This window comes from Canis lupus, chromosome 17 (assembly GCF_003254725.2).
Source record: "Canis lupus dingo isolate Sandy chromosome 17, ASM325472v2, whole genome shotgun sequence".
Lineage (NCBI taxonomy): Eukaryota > Metazoa > Chordata > Mammalia > Carnivora > Canidae > Canis > Canis lupus.
Genome location: NC_064259.1, coordinates 56,933,432 through 56,960,117, shown reverse-complemented (window position 1 = coordinate 56,960,117; position 26,686 = coordinate 56,933,432). Strand labels below are relative to the sequence as shown.

General features: G+C 40.2%; 1 protein-coding gene across 1 annotated transcript in view; it reads left to right on the top strand.

The window, feature by feature from the left end:
* The first annotated feature begins 955 nt into the window (after positions 1 to 955).
* Positions 956 to 26,686, top strand: part of NOTCH2 (notch receptor 2) — a 160,421-nt gene continuing 134,690 nt past the window's right edge. Inside the window, exon 1 of the mRNA XM_025453351.3 lies at positions 956 to 1,086. Coding sequence (XP_025309136.1) covers positions 1,014 to 1,086 — 73 coding nt within the window. The 5' untranslated portion in view covers positions 956 to 1,013. The remainder of the gene's footprint in view (positions 1,087 to 26,686) is intronic.

Genomic DNA, 26,686 nt, shown 5'->3' with positions numbered 1-26,686 from the left:
CATCTGGGTTGAGCGTCCGCCTTTGGCTCAGGTCATGATTGAATCCCGGGGTCCTGGGATTGAATCCCGCCTCAGGCCTGCTTCTCCCTCTGCCCGTCTCTCCCTCTCTCTCTGTGTCTCTCATGAATACATAAATAAAATCTTAAAAAAAAAAAAACAAAAAACCAAAAAACTAGCTTGTGCATCCTGCATCTTCCGTATGATCCCTTTGTGCTGAGCACACTGCTAACTAAGAAGTATTTGCTGAACGAATGGATGGATGGATGCGCGGTGCAGCACGGCCCAGTCGACGGCCCGGTTCCTTTTCGGTGGGCTTTGGCCTGAGCCCCCACCCCGGGCCCTCCCTTGGCGGCGCTGGCCCTTCCTTCCCTGCCGCATTCCTGCAGGCGGCCGGGGGCGTGCAAGTGTGGGTGTGCGGGGGCGAGCCCCACGTCCCTGGACGACTCCGTCTCTCCGCGCAAGTTCACGACGGCCGCCCCGGCGTCTCAAGTTCAGGGGCCTCTCGGCGCCTCCCCCCGCCGAGGCCGGGCTGGCCGCGCGCCGACGAGCCAGGGCGCCCGGGGACCGCCGCGGGGGGAGAAGCGAGGGGAGAAGCGGAGGGTCCGGCGGCGGCCTCGGCGGAGATCCCTCCGCGCGCAGCCCGGGCCGGCGCTTCTTCCTGCGGGAAACCCCTGGGTGCCGCGGGCGGCGGGTCGGGCCCGGCGACAGGGGGCGGGGCTTGCGGGGAGGAGGCGGCCGAGGCGGAAGGACACACGAGGCTGCTTCGTCGCTCTGCCGAGAAAGTTTCAGCCGAACTTCGGGCGGCGGCTGAGCGGCGGCGGCGGCCCGGGAGCGGCAGGCGGGCGCGGCGGGGCGCGGGGGGCGCCGAGCGCCCGATCCTCGGCGCGCAGCGTGAGGCCGGGAGCCGCCGGAGCGGCGGGAGGAGAGGAGCGTGCGGGGGACCCTCTTTGGGGACCCCCTCCTCATGTGGATCTGCGCGGGCGGCGGCGGCGGCGGCGGCGGCGACCGAGAAGATGCCCGGCCTGAGCCCCGCTCGGCTGTGGGCGCTGCTGGCGCTCGGGCTGAGCTGCGCGGCCCCCGCGCGCGGTGAGTATGGGGCCGGGGTCGCTGTCCGCTGCGCCGAGCCACCTGGGGCGACCGTGCCCGCGCTCCCCACCCGCTTCCCGTCCTCCGCGCTGGGGAAGGCCGGGCCCCGAGGAGGCCCCTCGGTCCCCCGAGGTTGGACACCGCCGGGGCCGCCTCCTCCGCACTCCCCGCTGCCCCCACGCCCCTTGGCCGCCGGCCCCACTCACGCCTCCGCGGTGGAAGGGGGGCCGGGCCACGAGCCTTGAGACTCGCTCTCCAAGTTCTTGGGTTCGGGCAGTTGGGCTGTTGTGCCTTGTGGTTCCGCGTGTCCTGGGGCCGAGCAGCCCGAGACGACCCCCGCCCCCCCGGCCCCCCCGCCCCCCATCCCAGGCCGGGGACCGCAGATGGGCCGAGCAAAGGAATGCGGGCTCCGGCGTGCAGGGAGGGGGCAGGGCCTGGAGCGCAGCCGCTTACACCTTCCCTGCCAGCCGGAGGCACCCCCCGGGTGGGTGGGCTTGCTTCGGGCGGGGGCAGGGTCTCGTGGGGCGCCCGGGTCCTGACACCCCAGTCCCCGCTCTCGGTCGGTCCGCTGTGTTTTGCCGGAGTCTTTGAAAGGTGGAGGCAGGAGCCGTAGGGAGGCCGGTGTGGCTGCATGCGGAGCCACATGATTTAAAAATCTCAACTGCTGTTATTCTTTCCGAGGCGCTGAGCTCGGGCGCTGTTTGAGAGTCTGTGTTCGGCCCCAGGAATGTGGTGTGACGATCACCAACTCCTCCAACCTGGCAGCAGCGTTTGCTGCTCTTCTGGCGTGGTGGGGGTGGGGCAGGGGCGGGTGAGGAAAAGTGGATACGTCGATTCAAAGTGCTTCCTTGGAAAGCCTCTCTATGGTTGGATATTAGCAACCATCTTTCTGAACACGGTTGGACCAAGGAAAGGAAACCGAATCACGTCTTATGCATCCCACCCACGATCTTAGATTCCGAATTTCTTCAGACTGTTCAGTAGAAAGAGCGCGGCTTTTGCAGCCCTCTGCAATCCTGGGTTCAAATCCAGCTCTGCGGCATGAACTCACCAATCAAGTGAGAATGAAATTACCCAGCTAATAGGATTAATTAACAGAATGTATATTAAACCCATGGCAGGCAAAAGGTACTCAGAAAGTCCTTTCAGGGCAGGACCGTGCTTTATTTTTTATGAACTCTGCTTCCAGCGGGATGGTAGCTTGTGCATGTGATAGGGTCTTCTTTTCCTTCTTTTCCTTCTTTTCAGCTTCATCTGAAGGAAGATTTTACCTTTACTAACACACACACACACACACACACACACCACAAAACAAAAAAACAGCCGATCCAAGAGCTAAGTCTTTGCAAAGAAAAAGTTAAGAGTTTTAGAAACGTTTGCTCTTTGTTCATTGTTAACAGATAGTTGGCATGCCAATCACAGATGTTTAAACGAGAACAAGTTTTTTTTTTTTTTTTTTAAATCGCGGTACTGAGTTGTTTAGCACCAACCAGATCCGTCTTGGAAAGCTCACATCCCATGCACCTCTGTGTCCCTAAGAATTTCAGAAGTGGACCAGGAGGCTATGTGATGATGAACCAAAATCATTGTTTTGGAAGAGTTTAACAAAACAGGATGACATTTTTGCCTTTGATTTTTCTTTTGAGTGGAAAGCTTGACTGCAAGTGTAGATTTAGAATAAAAAGGAGTATAAACAGTGGGCTAGTCTGAGGATTACAATCCTTGGTTTCTACCATTAACTTGCTTTAGTAAATAACTTAATCTTCATGATCAGTAGTCTCCTTACCTATGAAAAGAACTAAAGAAGTGATCTCCTTTAGAGAGTTGCAGGGAATAATAAATATGATTGCAAGGCGATTTGCAAAATTAGGTGTTAAATGGTTAAGACTGATGTCAGAAATAGGATTTCTCTGGCAATGTAGGGCTTCTCACATTCTAGGACCTCAGTACATAGAATATCCTTTTCTATACTTCTATACTGATGAGGTATTGCTATTACCAGCTAGCTCTTAGGTGGACAAGTTGAGAGTTACCTCAGAGGACTAGATATGGGTATTTTTTTTAGGCAGGAGTTCTTCAGATACTAAACTACTGCAATAAAAGATATTTAAAAACCTGTTTTTTGGTACAAATCTTCAGTCTTTTCAGAGTCTAGCGGTGGAGGCTTCTTCAATCTTCTTAATCTGTTATCATTGTTTTTGTCAAAGTACTGCACTCTTTCAAATTTTTGAGTGTTCCTGTATTTGGAATTATGGCCAATTGTTAATTTAAATGTCACTTGAGTTTCTAAGGCAAGAAGCAGTCAACCCAGTTGTCATTGTCAAACAGCTATCCAAAACCACCTCTTGCTCCTTGTTTTCTTTTACTTTGCAATGGGAAGTGTTTTCCGGGTTTTGTAGCCTGCTAGATAATTTCTCAGCCGAATTCTCTTGCTTTATAAAAAAAAATCACAAAGAGGAATGTTTTTTCCCTTTCAGATGAAGATGAAGTTTAGACTATTTTCCTTTTTCTTTCTTGTTCTTTCTGTATTATTAGTCTCTTTTGCAGGGGCAGTGGGTGGGAGGAAGGAGAGTGATTATCTTTTGTCTCTCTTCTTTTTCCTGATGTTTTGTTTTTTAAAAATATTTATATACATCTCCTTGGCATCCCTCTGCACTATTCCCATACTACTGTGTCTTCCAGAGGCTTTCTGTGGTATCGAGGAGTAATTTCTGGTTTACCTGAATTGTATTTGCTGACTTCAGGACCTTTAGAAAATGTTTAAATTCAGTGGGATATGCTTGGATGCTTCAGAGCAGCCTTACAATACATTTTAAAAATATCACACCCACAGAAATTCTATTTTGCCCACAAAATTTGCATCAATCTAGTTCCCACTCTGATGCCATTCCTAGTGGTTCTCCTTACCCCGTCCCCTATGATAGAACAAAGCTCAATATCCTGGTTGCATCAAAATCAGCTGAGGCAACTCTTGGACTCAACACTCAGTGATTATGATACAGTAGGTCTGAGAATCTGTATTTTTCAAGGTTTATAGTAACTTGTTGGAACCCCACTGATAGTTCATTATTCTGTCTTCAACTGTGTATATGGGGATCTTTCCTTCTTAATTTTAATAATTGACAGAATTAATCTAACCTTAGTCAACTATTCCAGTATCAAATATTCCTCCACTGTCAAAGATTTTTTAAATCGTTAATATAAAAGCTATTGAGTATAATGCTATTTCTTCTTGTTCATCTGGACACAATGGGTCCCCATTGTCTCTTTAGAAGGGCTTCTTATATTTGAATGATATGTTATAAATCCTCTCCCTGATCCTTTTCTTCTGTGTTGTCTTTTTTTCAAGCTTCATTCATATATATAATTTTGGACTCCCTTTATTTGTCCTTAGTGGTTTTAGAGTAAAAAATCCTAAGCCATGATTTGAATGAAAATGTAAGAGATTTTACATTACCCTTATATTATGTTTCCACTTGTTATTTAAGTGCTTTCTTTCTTGACATCTCTACGTGGATGCCACAACTTGAACCTTTCATTTTCCTACTATTTTTCCTTATTCTCCTTCTTCTCCTTCTCTGCAAATGATTTGACACCAAAGGTTTTATTTTCTTCTACTCTTTTTTTAAAGATTTTATTTATTTATTCATGAGAGACACACAGAGAGAAGCAGAGACATAGGCAGAGGGAGAAGCAGGCTCCCTATGGGGAGCCCAATGTGGGATTCAATCCCATGACCCCAGGATCACCATTGGAGCCAAAGGCAGACCCTCAACCACTGAGCCACCCAGGCATCCCTGTTCTACTCTTCTATTTTTATTAGTCTAACATATGTATAATATTTTGGAAAGATCACTGGACTGGGAACCAGAAGACCATCATTCTCCTCCAGGTCTGTATTTGATTAGTAGTATAATCTTGTGGGAGGGATTTTGTGCCTCCATTTGCTCAGGTATGTTGTCCATAGTCACTGAGCCAATTAGAGTCAAGTAGAATTTCTCTCTTTTGGTCTGCAGTCCATGCCTCCTTCACACTCCACACCACTTCTGTCTTTTTACAAATGAACTCATGTACACGGAAACACTTAGAACATCCTCAAGTGCTTATTGTTAATATGTACTTCTTGAGGAAGAGAACTGTGTTTTCATTTATGTGTTTTTTTCTAGTATATTTACCCTGTACCTGGCACAGTGCCTTGGCATCTAATAGATACTTAATATTTGTTCAATTGAACAATTACTTTTAATTATTTTCCTTTTCTTTTTAAAAAGATTTTGTTTATTTATTCATGAGAGACATAGAGAGGCAAAGACATAGGCAGAGGGAGAAGCAGGCTTCCTGCAAGGAGCCTGATGTGGGACTTGATACCAGGATCCCAGGATTACAACTGAGCCAAAGGCAGATGCTCAACCACTGAGCCACCCAGGTACCCCACTTTTATTTTCTTATTCTGAACTACTATTGTACTCCAAGACAGTTATTTATTTATTTATTTATGATAGTATTTTCCAGATACATTGCTTATGTTACATTTGGGGAAAAAACAATTGTTTCCCTTCCCCTGAAGTTTGATTAAACTTGCCATTTTGAATTTGTGTGTGTGTGTGTGTGTGTGTGTGTGTGTGTGTGTATGTAGTTTCTTCTTTCTCTTTTTTTTTCTGATCACTTCTGCAAATCATAAAGGTCACTTTGACTTTGGAATTTAACCTCAAAGGCACTGGCATCCACCCCCTGCCTCTTACTTGAGCTGTTTCTACAGTTTCCTGTATTACTATATTATGAGACCAGCAATTTCTGTTATTTTGCTCAGAATTGCCACACTTTATTGTAATTTGGTCATTTGGGGGATTATTGGAATAGTTTTAAAATTAGAGTTAACTAAGTTTATGCTTGTTTTGATGATTTTTTTGAGTTTTTTTACATTATGAGCTGAATATTGCAAACTAGTATTAGACTAAGAGGATGCATACATTTAATAAAGTTTGTTTTTTTTCCTACCAGAGAAGTTCCCTAAAAACCACTACCACCAACAAAACTCTAAAGATGAGATGTGATAAATGAAACTTTGAGAGAACCATATAGTGCATGAGCTATCTCTGCAACACGATTTGCTCCTTGAGGGTAGACACTGTCACACACATCCCTTCTCTGGTACATAAAATTTGTCTGGCATATGCCAAACATGTAGAGTCATCCAAGCAGCAGGTTGGCTTTGTCACAGCACCTGTGACTCCTGCTCTGTCCTCCCCACCTTTGGGACATTCTAGAGAAGAGGCTGATGGTGATCAGGGGTGTGTCTTTATGCTCTTTTCTCCTTTGAAGAGAAGAGATCAGTTGAAAGCTGACCTCACCTACAGACATTTATGCTATCTCTTTTTGTTAATTAATGGGTAGCTGAAATTTTCCTCTTTGTTGACCTATGTGTTGGCAGAAACTTTAAAATTCATCTAGTCCTTCTATCCTTTCCTTACTGGATCTGCTCCTCTTACAACATCCTGGTCAAGAGGTAGCCTACCTTCTTTATGCTTTAACAACTCTTGTGGTATCTCCCTGCCTTTGGAGGCAGCTTCGTTCATCTCTGGACAACTCCGATTTTTAGAAAGATTTTCTTATATTCAGTTGTAATCTGTCTTCATATGACTTGTGCCCATCGGCATCTTCTCAGGAATTTCCCTTATAGAGTTCTGAGACCTGCGCGAGTGACAAGGATCCAAAGGGGCACTCTTTACTGAACTGTTACCTACACCTCCATAAAAGGTTAGACCTAGTAAGGAGCACAGAGATGATTCCATCTGGAGTGTTTTCCTGGAGATTCTGATTCAATGGGTCTGAATAGTAACTGGGAATGTGTATGTTTAAGAAATAGCCAGTTAATTTTTGTATTAGGGAAGTTTGGAATCATTGCAGAGTGAATCTGGAGAAATAGGATTTTTTGGTTTAATTTTTGTTTGTTTGTTTGTTCTATGATGGTACTTAGAGATAGGTTGCTTTGCCTGGGTCTTGTGATCATTTTTTACCCTTGAAAGTGCTTGCTTCTTGCTAAATGCCTAGCTTGCTGGGGGTTAGCTCTGATATCCCCAAAAGGCTAGTAAAGTTGTTTATTTTGTCTTAAAAAAATAATCTACAAACTGTTCAGAATCTTAGGGCTGCTGTGTATGTGTTGTGTGTGATTTGGCCTCCTTATCCCTTCATCAGAATGTTACCAGAGATGTTCCATGGTCTTTTTGGAGTCCACTAAGGAATTCTGTCCCTAGTCCTTGTGAATGACACTGCCTTTGAGGATGTCTGCTTTGTTAACCTATGAACACACATCTGGTGTCAGGGATTTCCTTCAGATATGTTAGCGCAAAAAGATTTAAAAGTCACTTATTTCAGGCAGTCCTGCCTTTGGGCTGTCTGGGCAAGTTGAAAAAGGAAGGAGAGTGAAGAAGGAACCTAGGATCTCTTGGGCAGAATAGAGCATTTTGTAAGAAGGGGCCCAGAAGTGCTCCTCTAATAAAGATGCTTAGTATTGCTGTCTTTTGTAGGAACTAGAAAGTGGCTTCAAATCTGAAAGGATAGGCTCTTGGCCTCTGGATGAGACAAACTGCAGTGTTCTTTTGTTAGGGGAAGGGGGTTTGCCGTAAATCTGTTCTTTTTGCCCTCCTCTCCTTTCTGAGGCAAACACCAGTTGTGTGGCAGAAAATACATTGTGACCTTAAAAAGAAGAGTAAAACCAAGAAGGGGCGGGTAATAAAAACCATAGCTTGGAGTGAGAAAAGTGAGGTAATCATTGTATTAATTTATTTATATGTGTAAATATGGAAGTTCTATATACAACTCTGGTAGGAACCCTAATTATTGGCTTTGAGATTTGTTATCTTTGTAGCTCTCCTGTCCCAGTCATGTATTAAGGAGGACTGTGGTATGTTGTTATCCTTAATTTGTGTGTTTCATCATGTGGTAGGGAGTAAAGGGTATTCTGCTTTGGTAGATGTGGGAATCATTGACCAAGCAGAAGATAGGGGCCTGCCCCCAAGGAGCAGACATCATCATGGAGATAAGACAGATGAGCACACAATTAGGAATATGAAATACAAGTCATTTAGGTCACTTATCTATGGTCTCAGAAAGCAGCTTCCTGCAGTCAGGGTGACTAAGAGCTGTAGGGTCTGGGGAAGTAAGCTGCAGGTCTATTAGGACACCCCTGCTGGGAGTCTGCTATTCTCCCCTTTCTCTTTTGTAATTTAGAAGTATCAAAACTTAACTTGGGGAAAAGATAAAGACCTCTTTGTCTATTAGGGGGTCTAAATGTAAATTTGGGACTGGTTGTGGTATGTATTATGTCTGTCAGTGGGTTTGTGGCAGAAGAGAGGGCTGTGTTTTTAGTCCTGGATGTCAGGCCTGATCTGGGATGAGTCAAGGTAGAGATACCTTCCTTCTTTGGAAGCTCTAGTTCTCAGTGGCAGTAGCTGAAGGAATTTCTTGTCATGGCCAGGCAGTGACAGAGGTTCAGTATGGACACACCCAGAGCTGCTGCCTCAGGTGGCATTGATTAATCACCCCCTCTGCTTGTCTTGGCAAAACCCTGTTCTACCAGCTCCTTAAAGTTTGTGTTTTACTAGATAATGACTGAACAAAGTCTTGGGGGTCATTTTACTGTCCCTTGCCACTCTTGAATGGCAGACCAGTTGCCGTGGTTCAGCTCTGGTACCCTTGGTCTTTGGCCGTTCAGCAAGGGGCCTTGGTCTTTCCTCCCCTTGACTGAAGCACCTTCCCTAGAGGTCTGCTTGAGGCAGTTTCTGGTCTTCAAGTCAGTTCCTCTCAGAATATTGGCGCCTAGGCAGTAACTCCAGTTCTTTGAACACATCAGCCAAACATCATGCCAAGATGGACTCATCGCTTCACAAAGACAGGTTGGATTTATGGGTGTTGCAGAACCTGTTTCTGTGTTAAGACTAGCTCCCCCACCCTTATATACATTTAATCATATGAAGAAAGCATCTGTGTATCTTACAAAGTAAGGAGAACATGACTATAATATTTTGATTAGAGTTGGATATCGCCCCCTTAATAATATGTTGTCTTTTAACAAGTAGCATCACTTTAAAATACAACTTTGCTTGCTGGATAAAGTGTTGTACAAGAAGCTGTGGTTACATTCTCAAGTATACTATCTTGTTCAGAGGCAGGTGCATTTTAAAATTGTTGTTTGCTTCTTTTTCATTTCTTTTTACTCTCATGTGTCTTGTGTTTTTTTTTTTTTTTAACGATTTTATTTATTTATTCATGAGAGACACAGAGAGAGAGAGAGAGAGAGAGGCAGAAACATAGGCAGAGGGAGAAGCAGGTTCCATGCAGGGAGCCTGATGTGGGACATGATCCCAGGACTCCAGGATCATGCCCTGGGCCGAAGGCAGGTGCTAAACTGCTGAGCCACCCAGGGATTCCTCTCATGTCTTTTGAGGAGATTCTGAAGTTTTTAAACCTTGAAGATTAAATAGTCTTTTTAAACTAGACCCTAAAAGGGAAAGGATTGCTAGACTGGCATATTTATTCAACATTCAAATAAGAATAATTGAATAGTGTTTATTCACTAATATTTTATGTTGAATTTCTGAATTTGAATATTCAGAAAACTAGATAGTGCTAATGTGTTAACTTCTCTAAATGGTAATTGTAATAAGCTGCAAAGAAATTAACTCTGCTTTCACATGCTTTTGTCTGTCCAGAAAGTGTTGAGACTCACTGAAGTTTGAGGATGTGTATATTTTGATTATGATATTTTATTATATTTTTCTTTGCTATGAACATGCTTTTATTTATTTGCTAGGTCTTCTTTAATTGGAGATGTTAAGGACATTTACTTAATTACATTTAAAGCACTTTCTAATCTTTATGAGGATTATTATAGGAAAAACATATTTTGTGAATCATGCAAGTCCTTGGTCGTATGTTAGTATTGAAAGTAAGTTACAATATTTCATGAATCCTATGACATACTTCCTAAGAGATTTAAGAAAAATGGTTATAACTAAAAACAAAGATTGTAATATTTTAAGGTAGGTTTACATAGTAACAATTAATTCTCACGTTATACCTAATTAACTTATACAAGATTTTTTTGGGGGGAGGGGAAGGTTACTTAAAAAGTAATTATATTTAAAAGTAGTTAAAGGCATTGACAAATCTAGAAAAGTGTGAGAAAAATATTCACAATCATACCACTGTTAATATTTTGGTGTACATCTTTTGGTCTTTTTTTTCTACCTTTAGTTTTAAAATGTTGATTCATAATATAAACACAATTTTCTGTACTTTCTTTGATGATTATGAATATTTTTCATATTTTCAAGCACTTTTTATAAATTTTTATTGATTAAATAATGTTCTTATTTTTTAAAAGACTTTTTAAAGGTTTATTTTAGGGGGAGGAGGGGCAGATGGGGAGGAGGAGAGTCTTAAGCAGACTCTGCACTGAGTGTGGAGCCTGATGCAGGGCTTGATCATATGACCTGAGCTGAAACCAAGAGTTGGGTGCTTAACTGACAGTGCCACCCAGGTGCCTCAATAATATTCTTATTAATAGGGTTATGATGTTTTGGCCATTCTTTGGTTTGGTTGCTTATTTAATTGGTTTCATTTTTTTTTTCTGTATAAATGATACTGATCCTCTTCATACAGAAAAAGACGTTCCTCATTAGGATTTTTCCTCATTAAGCTAGATTTGCAGAAGAAGAATTTCTATGTCAAAGAGTGATTTTAAAAAATAGGGATACAGAAGGTAAAAACAAACTGGAAAACATAAAAGAAAATTAAAATCTCCAATAATTCCATCACCTCCAACCAAAACCCATAGTTAATATTTTGATACATTCTAGACAGTTTTTTTTTCCTGTGTCTATCATTGCAATTGGGGGTTTTAGCATACGTATAGCTTTATCATCTGCTTCTGTACTACTTAAAATATTGTGAATATTTTCTTATATATATATGTTCTTTAAGAATATGAAAGGCTGCATATTGTTCTGTCTTAAGAATCAGCTATATATATAACTTAAACTGAAATCAATTCTTAGTTTCTAATTTTTTAAAAAAGATTTTATTTATTTGAGAGAAAGAGTGAGTGAGCATGAGCAGGGGGGAAGAGGCAGAGGGAGAAGCAGACTCCCTGCTGAGCAGGGAGCCCAGTTCAGGAGACCTGAGCCAGTGACAGATACTTAACCGACTGAGCCACCTAGGTGCTCCTCTAATTTTTTTCATAATTATAAATAATGTTACAATGAAATTCTTATATCTAAATTTTGGTAGGAATATTTATTTTGTTAACACTAAGCTCTCAGAAGTCAAGTTGTTGTGTCAAAGAATATGGACCTTTTTGTGACTCTGATACTGCCAAATTCTCTTCCATATAGTTTGACCAAGCTATACTTCCATCAGCAGAATATGAAACCGTCAGTGTTGCCAACTATGTTCAACAGTAGTTTTTATTTTTAAAGCTTTTAACCAATTTGATAAATGGTAAATGCTACCTGACCTTAATTTGCCTTTCTGATTACACAGTGATATTGAATCATTTTTCATATGGTCAATGGCCACTTCTTATTTACTTATTTTTATAAACTGTGTCTTTTACCCCTCAAGGCATTCATTTTTTGGTTACTGATTGAAAAAGCTATTTATATGAAAGATATTAGTCCTTTCTTTGTCTTAAATGTGTTTATGGACAAAAGTATTTATGGACAGGTTAAACTACGTAATATCAAATTGCTACAAATATATATGTATTTTTCTTCCAAATGTTTATTTAAATTCTAGTTAGTTAACATATAGTGTTATATTGGTTTCAGGAGTAGAATTCAGTGGTTCATCGCTTACATATAACACCCAGGGCTCATCATAACAAGTGCCCTCCTTAATTCCCATTACTCATTGCTACCAATATTGATATCAAAAACCATATATTTAATTAATTTTTTAATCCTTTGACTTATAATGAGCTTGGTCAGTTTTCTTTGTATTTGTTAACTGCTATTTTCTTTAGATACTTTAAAATTCTAATCTGACCAAGCTATCAGTTGTATGTGCTCAGGAAATGCACTTTAACATTTTATAAAAAGATACTAGAGGAAAACAGTAAATTCTGGAGCTAAATATGTGATTTTTGGTGGGTTGAGGGTAATCTGTCTATATCCTGTCTTCCTGGATAATCAAGATTTTTGAAGTATGTAACATCCCTGAAAGGCAGGACTAGTGCACTACTAAATCTGACATTTTGACCTAATTGACAGTTGTATTGTGGTCTAGCCAGTCAGTTTGGTCAGACAACAGGATGACTAAGATTCCCTCCCCTCTCTCCTCACCAAATTGATTAGTTGTGGGACAGAGCTGACTGAATCAACCTGTTGTTTTGGCACCCCATGGACACCACCTGTTTGTTCCATTTCTTCCTCTAGCCTCCTACTGCCCTAGTGCAGTGCTGTGTGCACAGTGGGTAGGAGATCAATGTTGTTGCTGAAGAATGTTGCAATAAAGAAGAGTAGACTGCTTGTTTTTCAAGCTTGTATGTTCTTAAGGTACCCTGCTGTTTTGGACATTAAGAGCTCCAGCTGAACTGTTGTATGTGGAAGCCCTGCAGGTCTTCAGTGTTTGATTCAGAGTAATTTCAAGCAATATGAATGCTTTCTTAAGTATCATTGGAATTTACTGGGCTGGTTGTTTGCCAGCTATTGCCATATTTAGCATGAAGAAACCTGGGGAACAGGGACATTTCTGACCAACCAAAGAAGGAAACCTTTCTCAAGTGGATTGGGACTCTTTTTTTTTTTTTTTTTAAGCTGTGGTTAAGAGAATGCCAGTTAGGAGTTTGGGTTTGTGTTCATTGGTCTTTGTTTCTATGCCCCATCCACAAAATTAATTTGAGTGGGAAAAGAGATTTGATAGTGAAGCTCTTTCTCACTCTGGAGTTTTAATACTGTTTCTAGGAGGAATTAGGGAATTCTTAAGCCTCCACTGAGAGGCTTAATCAGCAGGTGAAGCTGCTGATTAAAAACAAGGTAAAAAAAAAAAAAAAAAAAAAATAAAAAAAAAAAAGGTAAAAAAAAAAAAAAAAAAAAATAAAAACAAGGTAATGGGTATTTATTTATTCTCATCTTTCTTTTTCTTTTTTAAACGCTTTGACTCGCTCTTCATCTTTTATTAATTTTTAAAATATTTTTTAATTTATTTATGATAGTCACACACACACACACACACACACAGAGGCAGAGACACAGGCAGAGGGAGAAGCAGGCTCCATGCACCGGGAGCCTGACGTGGGATTCGATCCCGGGTCTCCAGGATCGCGCCCTGGGCCAAAGACAGGCGCCAAACCACTGCGCCACACAGGGATCCCCTATTCTCATCTTTCTTCTTGAAGGCTTGTTCATTTTCTGCTTTGTCATGGTCTGAATTTATTTTGGCCCAGTTCTTTTCTCCATCCTTCTTTTGGAACCATCAGCCTTCCCTCTATGGCTTAAAATTTCTCTGCCTGTTTTTCCATTTTAAAGATGAAGATAGTATTTGGAAGGATCAGTCAGTATAACTAACATACAACTCATTTTCATAAAGTAAAACAACCTCAACATTTACATAGCAATGTAGAGTTTACAGAACCTTCTTATATAATTACCTCCTTTAATCTTCACAAAACTTTGGTGGAAACTGAGCCTCAGTGGAATACTGGCTTGTATACCATTGTTTAGCTCTAGATAGTAAGTGACAGAGCTTGGACTTAAACTTGTGGTTTGACTTTTTAAACCTCAGGTTTTTTTTTTTTTTTTAACACTGTTGAATTCTTACTATGTGTCTGTCATTCTGCTAGGGCTTTACATATATTTCCTCATTTAATTTACATGGCTATCCTTTAGGGTAGACAGTATATAACCATTTTACAGATAAGGAAATTGGAACTTAGATTCATAGCTTTGGGTGTTGGGGTGAATAATGCAGCTAATGAATAATAGAGCCAGGATTCAAACCTCTATCTGGCTCCAGAGTCTCTGCAGTCAACTATGGCACTTTATGTACGTTCATACAGTTATCCTCACAGCAACCCTATGAGATGAGGAGTAGTAGGCTAAGTGGGGAAACTGAAGCTTATTAAATACCCAGGATAATGCAGTTAGTTAAGTGGTAGAGTTGAGATTTAAAGGTATGTCTATCTGTCTCAGAAATCCTTACTCATTCCAGCATACTAAAGATGCATGTTTTTATGGTATGTATAACTAAAAATTAGTTCATGAAACTGGCAGTTCTTTGAATGTAGAGGTCACCTATTAGGAATTCTTTGTATTTTCTGAATATAAAAGAAATGGATGGACATTAGTTGACGCATGGCCCTTGACTTACTTTAGTTGATTTGAGTTACTGAGGATTCAGTAAATTAATGTGTTTAATGTAATAATAATTCATAATACAATGCCTGGCACATAGTAAGAGTACAGTAAATAGTAATTGTTGGTGTTATTTTATGTTGCAGTATGGACCTTTTTGTTGCTTTCATTTTAATCAAAAGTGGATGAGTTAGGTAGAATATAAGAAACAGCACGGAGGATCATAGGGGAAGGGAGGGAAAACTGAGTGGGAAGAAATCAGAGGGAGACAAACCATGAGAGACTCTTTTTTTTTTTTTTTAAGACTTTATTTATTTATTCATGAGAGAGAAGCAGAGACACAGGCAGAGGGAGAAGCAGGCTCCATGCAGGGAGCCTGAGGCGGGACTTGCTCCCGGGACTCCAGGATCACACCCTGGGCTGAAGGCGGCGCTAAACCTCTGAGTCACCCGGGCTGCCCCCCTGAGAGACTCTTAACTCTGGGAAACAAACTGACGGTTGCTGGAGGGGCGGGGGTAGGGGATGGGGTAACCAGGTAATGGGCATTAAGGAGGGCATGTGTTGTGATGAGTACTGGGTGTTATATACAACCGATAAATTATTGAACATTACATCTGAAACTAATGGTGTTCTATATGTTGGCTAATGGAATTTCAATGAAAAAAAGAGTGGAATAAGTTATTTGGACCCTTGGTGAGAAATAGGAGCTTCACCTTTTCAGCATGTAGATTGTTCACTGGTTTTCAGTGATCCTGTTCATATTTAGGGGTACTCTATTGGAGTCTATTAATGGAGTGTATTTCTAAATTGAAGCAATTTTGTCTATTACACAAATTTCACTGATAGATGTTAACTTATTTCCCATTTTATTTATTTATTTATTTTTAAATATTTTATTTATTTATTCATGAGAGACACAGAGAGGGGCAGAGACATAGGTAGAGGGAGAGGCAGGGTCCATGTAGGGAGCCCCATGTGGGACTCGATCTCGAGACTGTAGGATCATGCTCTGAGCCAAAGGCAGACAGTAAACCACTGAGCCACCCAGGCGTCCCCCCATTATTTATTAATCAGACATTTGTGGTTGGATGTTATGCTTACTACAAAAACTGTGATTTTTCTGAGGTATATCTTTAAGGATAATATCAGGTCCAACTCCATTGTTCCCCAGTTTCATATGATATGGCAAATATCACATGCCATTCTGTGTCACCATGTGGAATACTAGTCTAAACCTAAAATATTTGATGTTTTAATTAGCCTTATAGCACTTTAATGGACTATCTCTCTTAGGCATTCTGAAATAATAGAAATATCCTATGGTCTTAACACCTTTAGAGGCTCCTGGAGATTTTGAGATTCCAGGTGTTTTATAGGTGGAGAAAACTAAAGCCCAAAGAAATGAGTGGCCAAAAGACCCAGAGCTAGGTCAAGGTTGGGGCCTGAATCCAAGCTCTTGTTTTCTAGTCAAGTGATCTTTCCTGTGCATTCACTACTCAAATGATCTATCAGTATGTCAACCACCTTTTTTTTTTTTTTTTTTGAGATCTGAAAAGGGAATAAAAGAGTGGAAGAGTAGGGGAGAGAAGGGGTGTGGCCATATTGAAAATGTCAGTGACAGCAAAGAAAATATTTGACTGTGAGCCCCTGCATGTCCCTTTGGACTTCTCTGTAGTGGTTAAGACAAGCCAGTGGGGCTGGTGTCATTAGTGATTCAGTAATGGATTAGCTAGGACTGGTGGAGTTACTTTCTCAGAAAAGGGTTTCGTATTTTTAACATTTGTTTCCCATGACAGTTTGCTTATTCTCAAGTTTTGGCAGCCTTGAGCAAATGGTTGTCAGGTTTTTTTTTTTTGTTTTGTTTTGTTTTAAGACAAAACTCAACATTTTATTTTGCTGATTTAGTAAACCGTATTCTACCTACCACTCCCTTCTGCTCCCTCTATAATTATTTCTAAGACTTTGTTTTTTGGTTGTGGGAATACTATGAAAGGTTTTCTTTTATGGTCTGAGATATTTATAATTATGTGTAAGCATACTGTTTACAGAAAATGTAAGTGGTGCATATGGTAACTCAAATACTCTTAAAACACTTAAAATATTTTCCAATAATTTAAATCTTTCCAAAAAAGCAGCTGGAGCCACTTATGGTAAAAGAGAGGAGGTGTACACTAAGGACAGCAGCATTCGAATATAATTAATATAGAAAGAAGTGAACGTTACTTTGGAGGAACTGAGAGTATATGCATGAGAGCAGATCGAGGCATGCCTCCTTATTAATAAAGTGAACAAAACAGACCAAAATCTCTGTCCCTATGGAGTTTATATGCAGTAACAATAGCTTTCCTATGTGAAGGGTTTATTATGTTGACAGATGCTTGACAGTACTTGGTGAAAGTACTTGACCTGTTTCCTTTGGTCCTTATAATAGGTGTTTGATTCCTATTTACTGAAAGGTTAAGGGATGGTCATCGACGCTACTCAGCTGATCATTGGTATAGGCTAGCAATTGGAACTTCTCTTGCTCAACTCCAGAGCTCACACACTTACACACTAAGTGACGCCATTGTCAATTTGGTGGAATCCTATGGTCACAGATAATGTAACTTTGGATATAATAATATTTTGTGTCCTAAACTGATTTAAGTTTTACCCTTACCATCGTCTTACTTCTGAATGAACATTTGCATAATATGGGAATTATTTAAACTTCAAAATTCCATTTTAAGGATTTGGAGTCCTTTCTAAATCTTTTTGGAAGTGGGGAGAATGGATTTATGTGTGTCATAATCCAAGAAAAGTTGTTTAGCATTTCTTTCCCTTTTATATCTTGATCCTAAAAGAAATTCTTTAGTAGATTAAGACCAGGAATGAATGGGGAGCTTTTTTTTTTTCTTAATAAAAAACATTTTGAAAGATCGAAAATGGCCATCCAGAGTCATATTTGTGCCAGCCTTTTCAATTACAGATAGCTTATTTTTTCCAGATAGCTTTTTCTTGACCTTGCACATGAGAATGTATTCTTATCGTTGAATTTTGAAAGGGATGTAAGAAACCATGTAAAACAATTGGAATGCTTCAGCTTATGAACAGTGGACATAGCCAATTACTGAAACTACCCAGTGCTAACCTATCTTGGCCTGGGAAGTGCATTTCTACACATATCATAGAAAAAGCACACATTTTTTCTTCTTTACGGTGAACTTTCTCTTTATTATTACCTCCTTTGTTACTGACAATCAAAAGTCATCTGTACTAATAGAAGAGAGAATGTGTCTGACACCAACAGACAATCCTATCTATTTTATTTTATTTTATTTTGTTTTGTTTTGTTTTATTTTATTTTATTTTATTTTATTTTATTTTATTTTATTAATCCCATCTATTTTAAAATACAGCCTGCACATGCATGCTCACACATGTGGGTCCTTTCAGATATGCTCGTCTCTCCTTAGAGTTTAGTTTTGTTAGTTGCCCATTGGATGTTGAAAGGGAAAATGCTCAGGGATATTAAGGATAATGAAAGAGATAAATGACAGTATAGGTTGATTGTTTTTTATTATCTTTTGGAATGACTTTAGATACCCTTTCCCACTACACTTTGATTTTTGCTTTAGCATAGCTGTTAGGTTTTTAGAACTACCTAGACCTGGCTCTGATTCTTAGTTAAGAATATTGGGCAAGCCCCTTAACTTCTCTAAGTCTCAGTTTCCTTATTTATGTAATGGGATTAATAGTAATACCTAACATGCAGGATTATTTGCAGGTATTAGAAACAACATATTTAATTGCATGGTTCTAGGCACAAAATAGACACTCAAGTGTGTGTGTGTGTGTGTGGGGGGGCAAAGTTTAAAACTTCATTGGCCTCATAGTAATTCCCCCCTTTGGAAGATATGATCTGAGAATTCTGTCTCTGATCCTTCCTATTTCAGTTTCTTTCAAGGATTTCCTTTTAGACTCTGCTTCATTACTAAGGCAGTGCATCACCTAAAGAGCAGACCAAAGCACTATTGTCTAGTAATTTCAAATTTGTAAATTAACCATGTAGATATTAAAAGCCTCCCTAACCTTTTGTCTGCTTAAGTTTGCAGCATCTTGCATCTGTCATCTCAGAAATAATTGATGCATAGAAAAAATTATTTAGTATTTCCAATTAAAGCTGGAGAACTCGTTTAATAAGGAGGATCTGTTTAGTTGTCTTATTTGTTTCCATCTTTCACTCCTGAGTCTTAATGGAAATCGGGTTTGAAATATTAGAAGCAGTTGGTTTTCAGCATTGGGAAAGCTTATCTAATCAGGCATGTGAAGTGGCCTATGTTGGATTTCTGTGCCAGAGAAGGCTAGAGGAGGTTGAGGAGATTATCACTCTTGCTTGTTATTCCTGAGCATTGTCGAGACACTGGGAGAGCAGTAGGAAATTAAAAAAAAAATGTTGAACTTAATTACACCAGTCCAATATACATCCTACCCCCATTTGGGCTGGTCTCATAACATAGGTGTATGTGAGCTAATTTGAATCATGTAATAGTTTGTCATTTCTGGGCTAGATGGTGAGGATTTCCTGTTTCACAGAATTTTGGATTGGGAGTTTTATATTAAATAGTGCTTTCTGGCGTTTAGTCACTTTTGTAAACATGATCTCACTTGAGCCACAAAGTTTTCTAAGGAGGGAGGGCTGGTGATAATTATTTTAGTTTTACACATGAGAATAGTAAGTCTCAAATAGCTCAAAGGAATTCCTCTAGATCGCATGGTGAATATGTGGCAAAGCTGGGATTAGAACTCAGGTTCTGATTTCTAGGGCAGTTCTTATTTCATTACACCACACTGCTTCCTGCATAATGTACCTAACTCTGAATTCTGTTCCCCAAGATAGGAAAGGATTCTCTTCCTTTCTGTTTGATTAGGTGTGTCAGAGCATGAGAGCAATGAAGCAGGAGTTGAGGATTCTTTCCCCAGATGATCAGTTAGCTTTTCCTAAAGCTCTTCTATGCCTGCAGTCACCAGTTGTTAACTGTTACCTAGACAGGATGTTGATCCAAAGTGAAATAGGCAGGAGAGAGTGGCTGACTCAGCTTAGCCCATTACAACTCCCATCCCTTCTGTCAATGGGTCTGTAATGTCATGTTCATTTATATGCATTTCATGTGCTCTTATGTCTATTTCTTAGTATTTTTCTCAGCTGTTTTTAATGTCTCAAGCCTTAGTTGTTCCTGAGTGGCCTGAAGTGACTTTCCTGTTCCTTAAAGTTTCCCTAAAATCTCTGAGGAGCAGGCAGCATGGGCTTCCCAACGTAATCTTATTTCGTAGCCCTTGGCAGTTCTTTCCTTAACTTAAGCAGAGTATAAATTGTGAATGCAGATAGGTGTGTCAGTATTGCACTGTCACTTATGTAAGTGCACTTTAGCATTTCTTCTTTCCTTTTAATCGAAATGAGGAAATAGAGAATGTTTTGTTATGGTAGCTTTACACATACACCCACGAGGAAATGCGTAGTTAGCTTCTGTGGGAAATGTAACTGATACATTTCAGGGAACAAAATACATGATGGCTAAGATTTTAAGTCTGCTAAATGTTAATAGGGAAAGAAAAAAACGATCATGCTCTCATATTGCACTTTAGTTTAGCTTATTAATTCTAAGGTCAATAATTTATAGGAGTCTGCCTTGTTTACATCTATTAGTATATGAAAGTATACTGTGCCTTTCCACAAGATGCATTTCACAAATTGTGCTTTTCATTCAAGGGAGCCATTTCAACAAATGCTTCCTTCAGGTGTACAGTGTAGGAAAGCTTTCACTGAGTGGCCAACTGGTTGAAGGTTTGACACTTCAATATCAACAAAATGTCAAGTGGACCATTTTGAACCCTTCAGCAATCCAGCTGGACATTTGGCCATGGCCTGTGGTCAGCTGAGAGCTTCCTGGATGAAGGCCACTATCATCTAGCCATGCACCTTTCTCACTAGGAAGTCTGGCATTGTATGTCCTGAGACCTGGGATTCCCCATTCTCCATCGTCCTGAGGAGACTTTTGATAACCCTGACAGCAGTGTTGCTCCTGAGGTACATAGCTTATTCAGAATGCATATAATTTCTTAATAGAAAATTGGTAATTGATTAGTTTTTCTTCATGACATGTTGAAATTAATAGACTTGTAACATTTACTGCATGCAGTAAAGGAGTATTTATGGTTTTGGTAAAGTGTTGAATTTCAAATTTGATAATTTAGAATTTGAATTAAACAAACATCCCTACTTTAAATGTGTGTGTGTGTGTGTGTGTGTGTGTGTGTGTGTGTATCTGTTTGTCTTTTGGGAGGAGGAATAAACCTTGGAACTGTTAAAAAATTTTTTCTTTTATCATGGTGCCCATTCTCAGTTGGCAGAGAATAGCTATCCAAATGTTGCTCAGGTCTAGTGCAAAGATTTAGGGAAGTTGTAACGAGTTTAATAACCATTTGTGGAGTGACATAGATGGACACACCCAATTACACAAGACCTGAGTCTGAGAACTGTTGATGTGCAATCATCCCATCAGCATCTGCTTGTCATTATCAACAACAATAATGGCTCAACTATTTCTTTGGGGCCACATGAAAAGACAATGTACCCATAGCAAAGGGTAACTCAGACCTGACAAAAACATAGCCCTCCCTAACCGTTTGTTCCCAAACTACTCTTTTTTTTTTTTTTTTTTTTTTTTTTAATTTATGATAGTTACACAGAGAGAGAGAGAGAGGCAGAGACACAGGCAGAGGGAGAAGCAGGCTCCATGCATCGGGAGCCCGACGTGGGATTCAATCCCGGGTCTCCAGGATAGCGCCCTGGGCCAAAGGCAGGCGCTAAACAGCTGCGCCACCCAGGGATCCCCCCAAACTACTCTTTAAACATATCCTCTTGTGAGGTTTTGAAGTATCTCACGTTGTGTCTTGTCATTCATTTTCTTTCTTAAAAATCATGTCTTTCTAGCTTAAATTTTTGCCCAAAACCATGAACGGCCAATGTATTATCCATGATTTTTCTAATCCATTTCTTTGTCATTGGAAAGCCTTCATGTCTCTGGCTTCATGCTGCTTTATGTGTACAGAGGTATCCAGTATCCTTTTTCATTTACATTTTTGTTACAACTGCTGTCAAATCACGTATGAGCACTTTCTAATATAAATCATTTTGATCACTGTGAGTGGGAGGGAGGGAATCAGTTCATAGGAATAAATTTGCATGTTGACAAGATAATATCTAATAGTTTTCAAAGCATTTTTAAAAAAGATTTTGTTTATTTATTCATGAGAGACACAGAGAGAAGGCAGAGACTGGCAGAGGGAGAAGCAGGTTCCCTGTAGGGAGCCGGATGTGGGACTGGAGATCCTGGAACTCCCGGATCACACTCTGAGCCCTGAGCCGAAGGCAGACTCTCAACTGCTGAGCTACCCAGGCATCCCTCAAAGCACTTTCAAGTGCATTATATCTTTCATAAGACCATGTATTCATTTCTGGAGACTGTGACAGAGACCCTCTGAGACCTATGCAAAAGTCACGCTGTCAAGTCCAGGGCTGGCTGGAGAATCAAAGCCAGGTCTTCTTTCTGTTCCTTAGTGTATAACTGGATCACCATTTTATTGGCAGAAATATGGAATCTTTTGGTTTTTAAAAGGTGCTTACTTGGCTTTGGAAGTTATGTTAGGAGTTCTTTCTAGAATGGAAAGAAGATATTTTCCAGCCTTTTGATAAAAAAAAAAATCATTGTGTTATCTCTAAATTTTATTAGAGTCTGCTGGCACTGCAGGGATTCTGACTAAGGTATCTTTTAGAAAATTAAGTTTTTTGTTTTTTGTTTTTTGAAAATTAAGGTTTTATAGAAATTAGCTTTCCTTGACTTTCTGAAGGAACAGACTTAATCTAGTGATGCAAATGTGTTCTTTGATTTATTAACACATTATAAACTTTAAATTTTGGAGATTTAATATTTGACTACCTTCTTTCTGAAGCTTGTGTTTGTGCACAAAATGGATGCTTAGCTAGTTCTCATTGATTTTGGCAAGTGGCCAAAATGCAAAATGAGTATTGGTAGAACAGGGCTGTACAATTTCATTGCCAAGGTTGCTGTGTGCAGACTGGCTGTGAGACCTGATTTATGTTTTGAGAACAAACGTAGATTTTTCAGAACTCACCCAGGAATTTTGGTGTGGGATAGTGTGTAAGCCCAGGGAATGCACTTAGGTGAGAGACCATTTAAGGAATAGGTTTTGTGTTCCTTCTAAGAGTTAGGCCTTGTGCTGAATGTTCGAGTAGTTGTTTCACAGGGTTTTGTTTTGTTTTGTTTGTCCAGTTTAGGCTGCTGGTGGTGAGCTAAGGAGAAGCAAAAGAGGAGAAGCCATTCTTGAGAACTTCCTTGGAGGTTGTAGCTGGCTCTAAAGAGTCTTGGTTGAACTAGATGAGTAACTAGTTCCTATGACTAATGAACTTTGCAGGAGTCCCTTTAGTTGCACATGTAGCTCCCTGGGATTGCTCTAAGATTCCACGCCATCACAGTTTGGAATAGTGGTTTTCAAACTCGAGTGGGCATTTGGAAGGTTTATTAGAACATAGATTCCTGGGCGCACGGCCCACCCCTCAAGTTTCTGATTTTGTAAGCCTAGGGTGGGACCTGATAATTCTCATTTCTGACAAGTTCCCAGATGCTGCTTCTGTTTTAGAAATTACACTTTGAGAACCATTGGCTTAGAGCAACATCAGGTGTTTTTTGGGGGCAAATGGAACTATGTAAGCTTGGCTGGGATCTTTTCACAGCTATTCCAGTGCACAGAGGTGAGCTTCCAGAGGTATTAATTAATTGATCCAACAAGTCTGTGAGTGTCTACTATGTGCCAGCCACTGTTATAGTTGTTAGGGAATACTGTGAAGAAAGCACACAAAAATCCCTTTGTTTGTGGAACTTCAGTGAGCATAGGCTGGGATTAACTTGATATCAGCCCTGCTGCTTATTGATGCTTGCAGGTGAGCCTGTTCCTTTTCTTAGCTCCCTTCTACATATTTTACTTTCTTTTGGAATCTTTGAACTTGGTAATAATGACATCAATATTAATCATTACCACAACTTTTTTTTGAGTGCTTGTTCTATGTCAGAAAAAGTGCAGTTAAGTGCTTTACGTTTATTATCCCATTTAATTTTTAGAACAGCCCTGATGTTTCCATTTCTATCTAAAAGATGAATTTTGAAAGGGTTGGTAACTCACCCAAGATTATATAGCTAGATGGAGCTAGATCTATCTGATTTCAAGGCCATGCTTTTTACTACTGTGCTGTAGTCCAGGGTTTTTAAACTGCAGACTGTGACCACTCGTGGGGTATAAAACAAGTTTGGTAGGTCTCAGACAGCACTTTGGGGGGGAAAATTGGAATTGAAAAGAAAATATCACATAGGATAAGCATTGCTTCTTGAAAGTTTTGTTTTTTTCTCTGTATATATGTGTAAATATTGAGTTCTGACTTAAAATATATTTCTTACTATAGATCACAGTAAAAAATGTTTACAAACTACTGCCTCATTGGCTGTGGAATAGGTTATCTAATCATCATTCTAAAAAAAAGAGATTAGAAAATTTAAGTCTTAGAAAAATAATTTTTCAAGGGCACAGAATAGTCAGTGGCAGTACCAAGACAAAGAAAGATGTTTGAGTTTTTAGCCCCTAGTCCACTGCTTCCTTTCTCACATCATGCTGCTTCCTTAAAAGTGTACTATATTGCCTGGGAATTGAGTGTTATCTTTTCACGTGATGGAAGTATGCTCTGGAACCTTTAGAGATGTTGACAAAACCTGAAAAGGGAAGTTGAATGTCCATGTGTTCTGGGTAGGTGAAAATTTTGCCTTGAAACCTCCAAAGCCTGCAGATAAAGATGTAACATTTCTCCCTTTAGTTCTGGTATACTTGATGGAGTGAGGGTAATGATATTAAGTAACAGTGCCAGGCTCTAAACATTTTTCGTATATTAACTTGTGTAATTACTAATTATTTTGACAGGGTAACCATGGCAGGGACATGAACTCGGTGGTTTGGAGTGAGAGAGGGCATCCTACCAGCATGAGTTAACACTTCTCTGTGCTGTCCCCAGTTCCTCATTTTGTTCTTGTTGCATTCAGGCCTATTTTCCTCATAGCCTGGCTTACCTAGGCCTGGTTTCAAATTCATTTCTTTCTTTCTTTTTTTCTCTATACACCTTCATTATATGGATAATTTAGGTTCCTAATACTTTTCCCCTTAAATCAGTACAGTGCATCAGGGGCAGGGTTGTGGATTGTCAACATGATCAGGTGGTGATATATGTTGGTCCCTCTAGAGAATGCTGCCCTAACACTTTATACCAGAGGACTTACAGTCTGTCCAGGAGTAATGGAAGATATTTGGAAATAACTTGTGAATGCTTACAAACCCTTCCAGCAAGTGCCCTTTAGTATCATACCAGTGGTCTATGAAAAAAAAAAAAAAAAATACCAGTGGTCTATGGAAGCTGAGGAAATACAAAGTCAAGGCCTTATCAGGAGTGAGAGAGGGATGGAAATTGGTGGCGAGGAGAGGCTAATACATTCTAGTTAAAAGAATGACGTGTAGAAGTAGGTAAGGATGGGAAGAAAACCTTAACTTGTGAATCATAAAATTCAAGTGAGAAGGATCCTAAAAGGCCTAGAGGAACGAGGTGCTTGGCTTTCTGTCAGATAGCTAGATAATAAGGAGTAGGCAGGGTACCTAGGTTATCATTCTGTGGCCCCTTTCCTTCTAAGTTCACCAGTGTTGTCTTCCAAAGCACCAGATTACAGGAAAGAGTAACAGTCAATTAACCCTAGAGTGAATGAAATAGAGGCACCAGGAACATGTACCAGGTTTATCTTTGCATTTTCTCCAGTTTCTTTGCATTTTCCCTCAAATGCTATGTACCCTCAGGGCTCTGTGTGTCCTAGTTTGTGAAATGCAGGGGTAAAGCAAGAACCTCCAGACTTTAATAAAATGTATGCCCCAAGAAAAAGTTTTTTTTTTAGCATGGACCCCTCCTTCACTAGGTAAATAAATATTTTCAAATTATATACATTACAACTATTAAACATGCATATATTAAGCTTTATCCTAGTAAAGCTTAATTATGTGTGTGTGTTTTTTAAAGATTTTATTTATTTATTCATGACACACACACACACACACACACACAGAGAGAGAGGTAGAGACACAGGCAGAGGGAGAAGCAGGCTCCATGCAGGGAGCTTGATGTGGGACTTGATCCTGGGACCCCGGGGATCACGCCCTGAGCCAAAGGCTGACTGACGCTCAACTGCTGAGCCACCCAGATATCCCAATTATGTGTGTTTTAAACTGTAAATGTGTAGCCGGTCTTAAAGTGCTTCTGGTGCCCCATGGGATAGTCTTGACCCCTCTGCTTCTAGGATACACACATTTCATTTTGAAGACCACTGGTCCAGAATGAAAATTGAAGAGTTTAATGTCAAAGCTATTGGCACTTTCATTAAATAGATTATATTTTACTCTCAATATTTCCAATGCCCCTCTGCAAAATAGTTTTTGAATGTAAGTTTTGAATTAAAAGGCTATCTTTCCAGAGGGTATTATGTCAGAATGGAGAATGTACATGAACTAAGTTGAATCTCTCCTTGAGAAAGAATGCTGGTTTTGATCTAAGGAAAATAAACAAGTCCCCCTCCCCCTCCTCTCTCTCTTTCCCCTTTTCTTTCTTTCTTTCTTTCTTTCTTTCTTTCTTTCTTTCTTTCTTTCTTTCTTCATTCATTCATTCATTCATTCATTCATTCATGGGAGACAAGGAGAGAGAGGCAGAGACATAGGCAGAGTGAGAAGCAGTCTCCCTGCAGGGAGCCTGATATGAGACTTGGGACTTGAAACCCCAACTTGTGGGATCACGACTTGTGGGATCACATCCTGAGCCGAAGGCAGATGCTCAACCACTGAGCCACCCAAGCATTCCCCCGGCCTTTTTCAGTTAAAAAAAAAAAAAAATTTACTTTTGTTTTTTTAAAGTGAACTCATGACTTGGAGATGGAGAGTCTCATGCTCCACAGACGGAGCCAGTTAGGCACCCCACGACTTTCCCTTTCTTAGTCTGTGTTGGTGCAAAACCCTTGTTTGATGTCATTACGATTTCTCCGCCATCACACTCCATATTAGGGCTTGGTAAATGTTTGCAATGATTTTAAAAAAAAATCTTCAGTCTTAACTGGAGA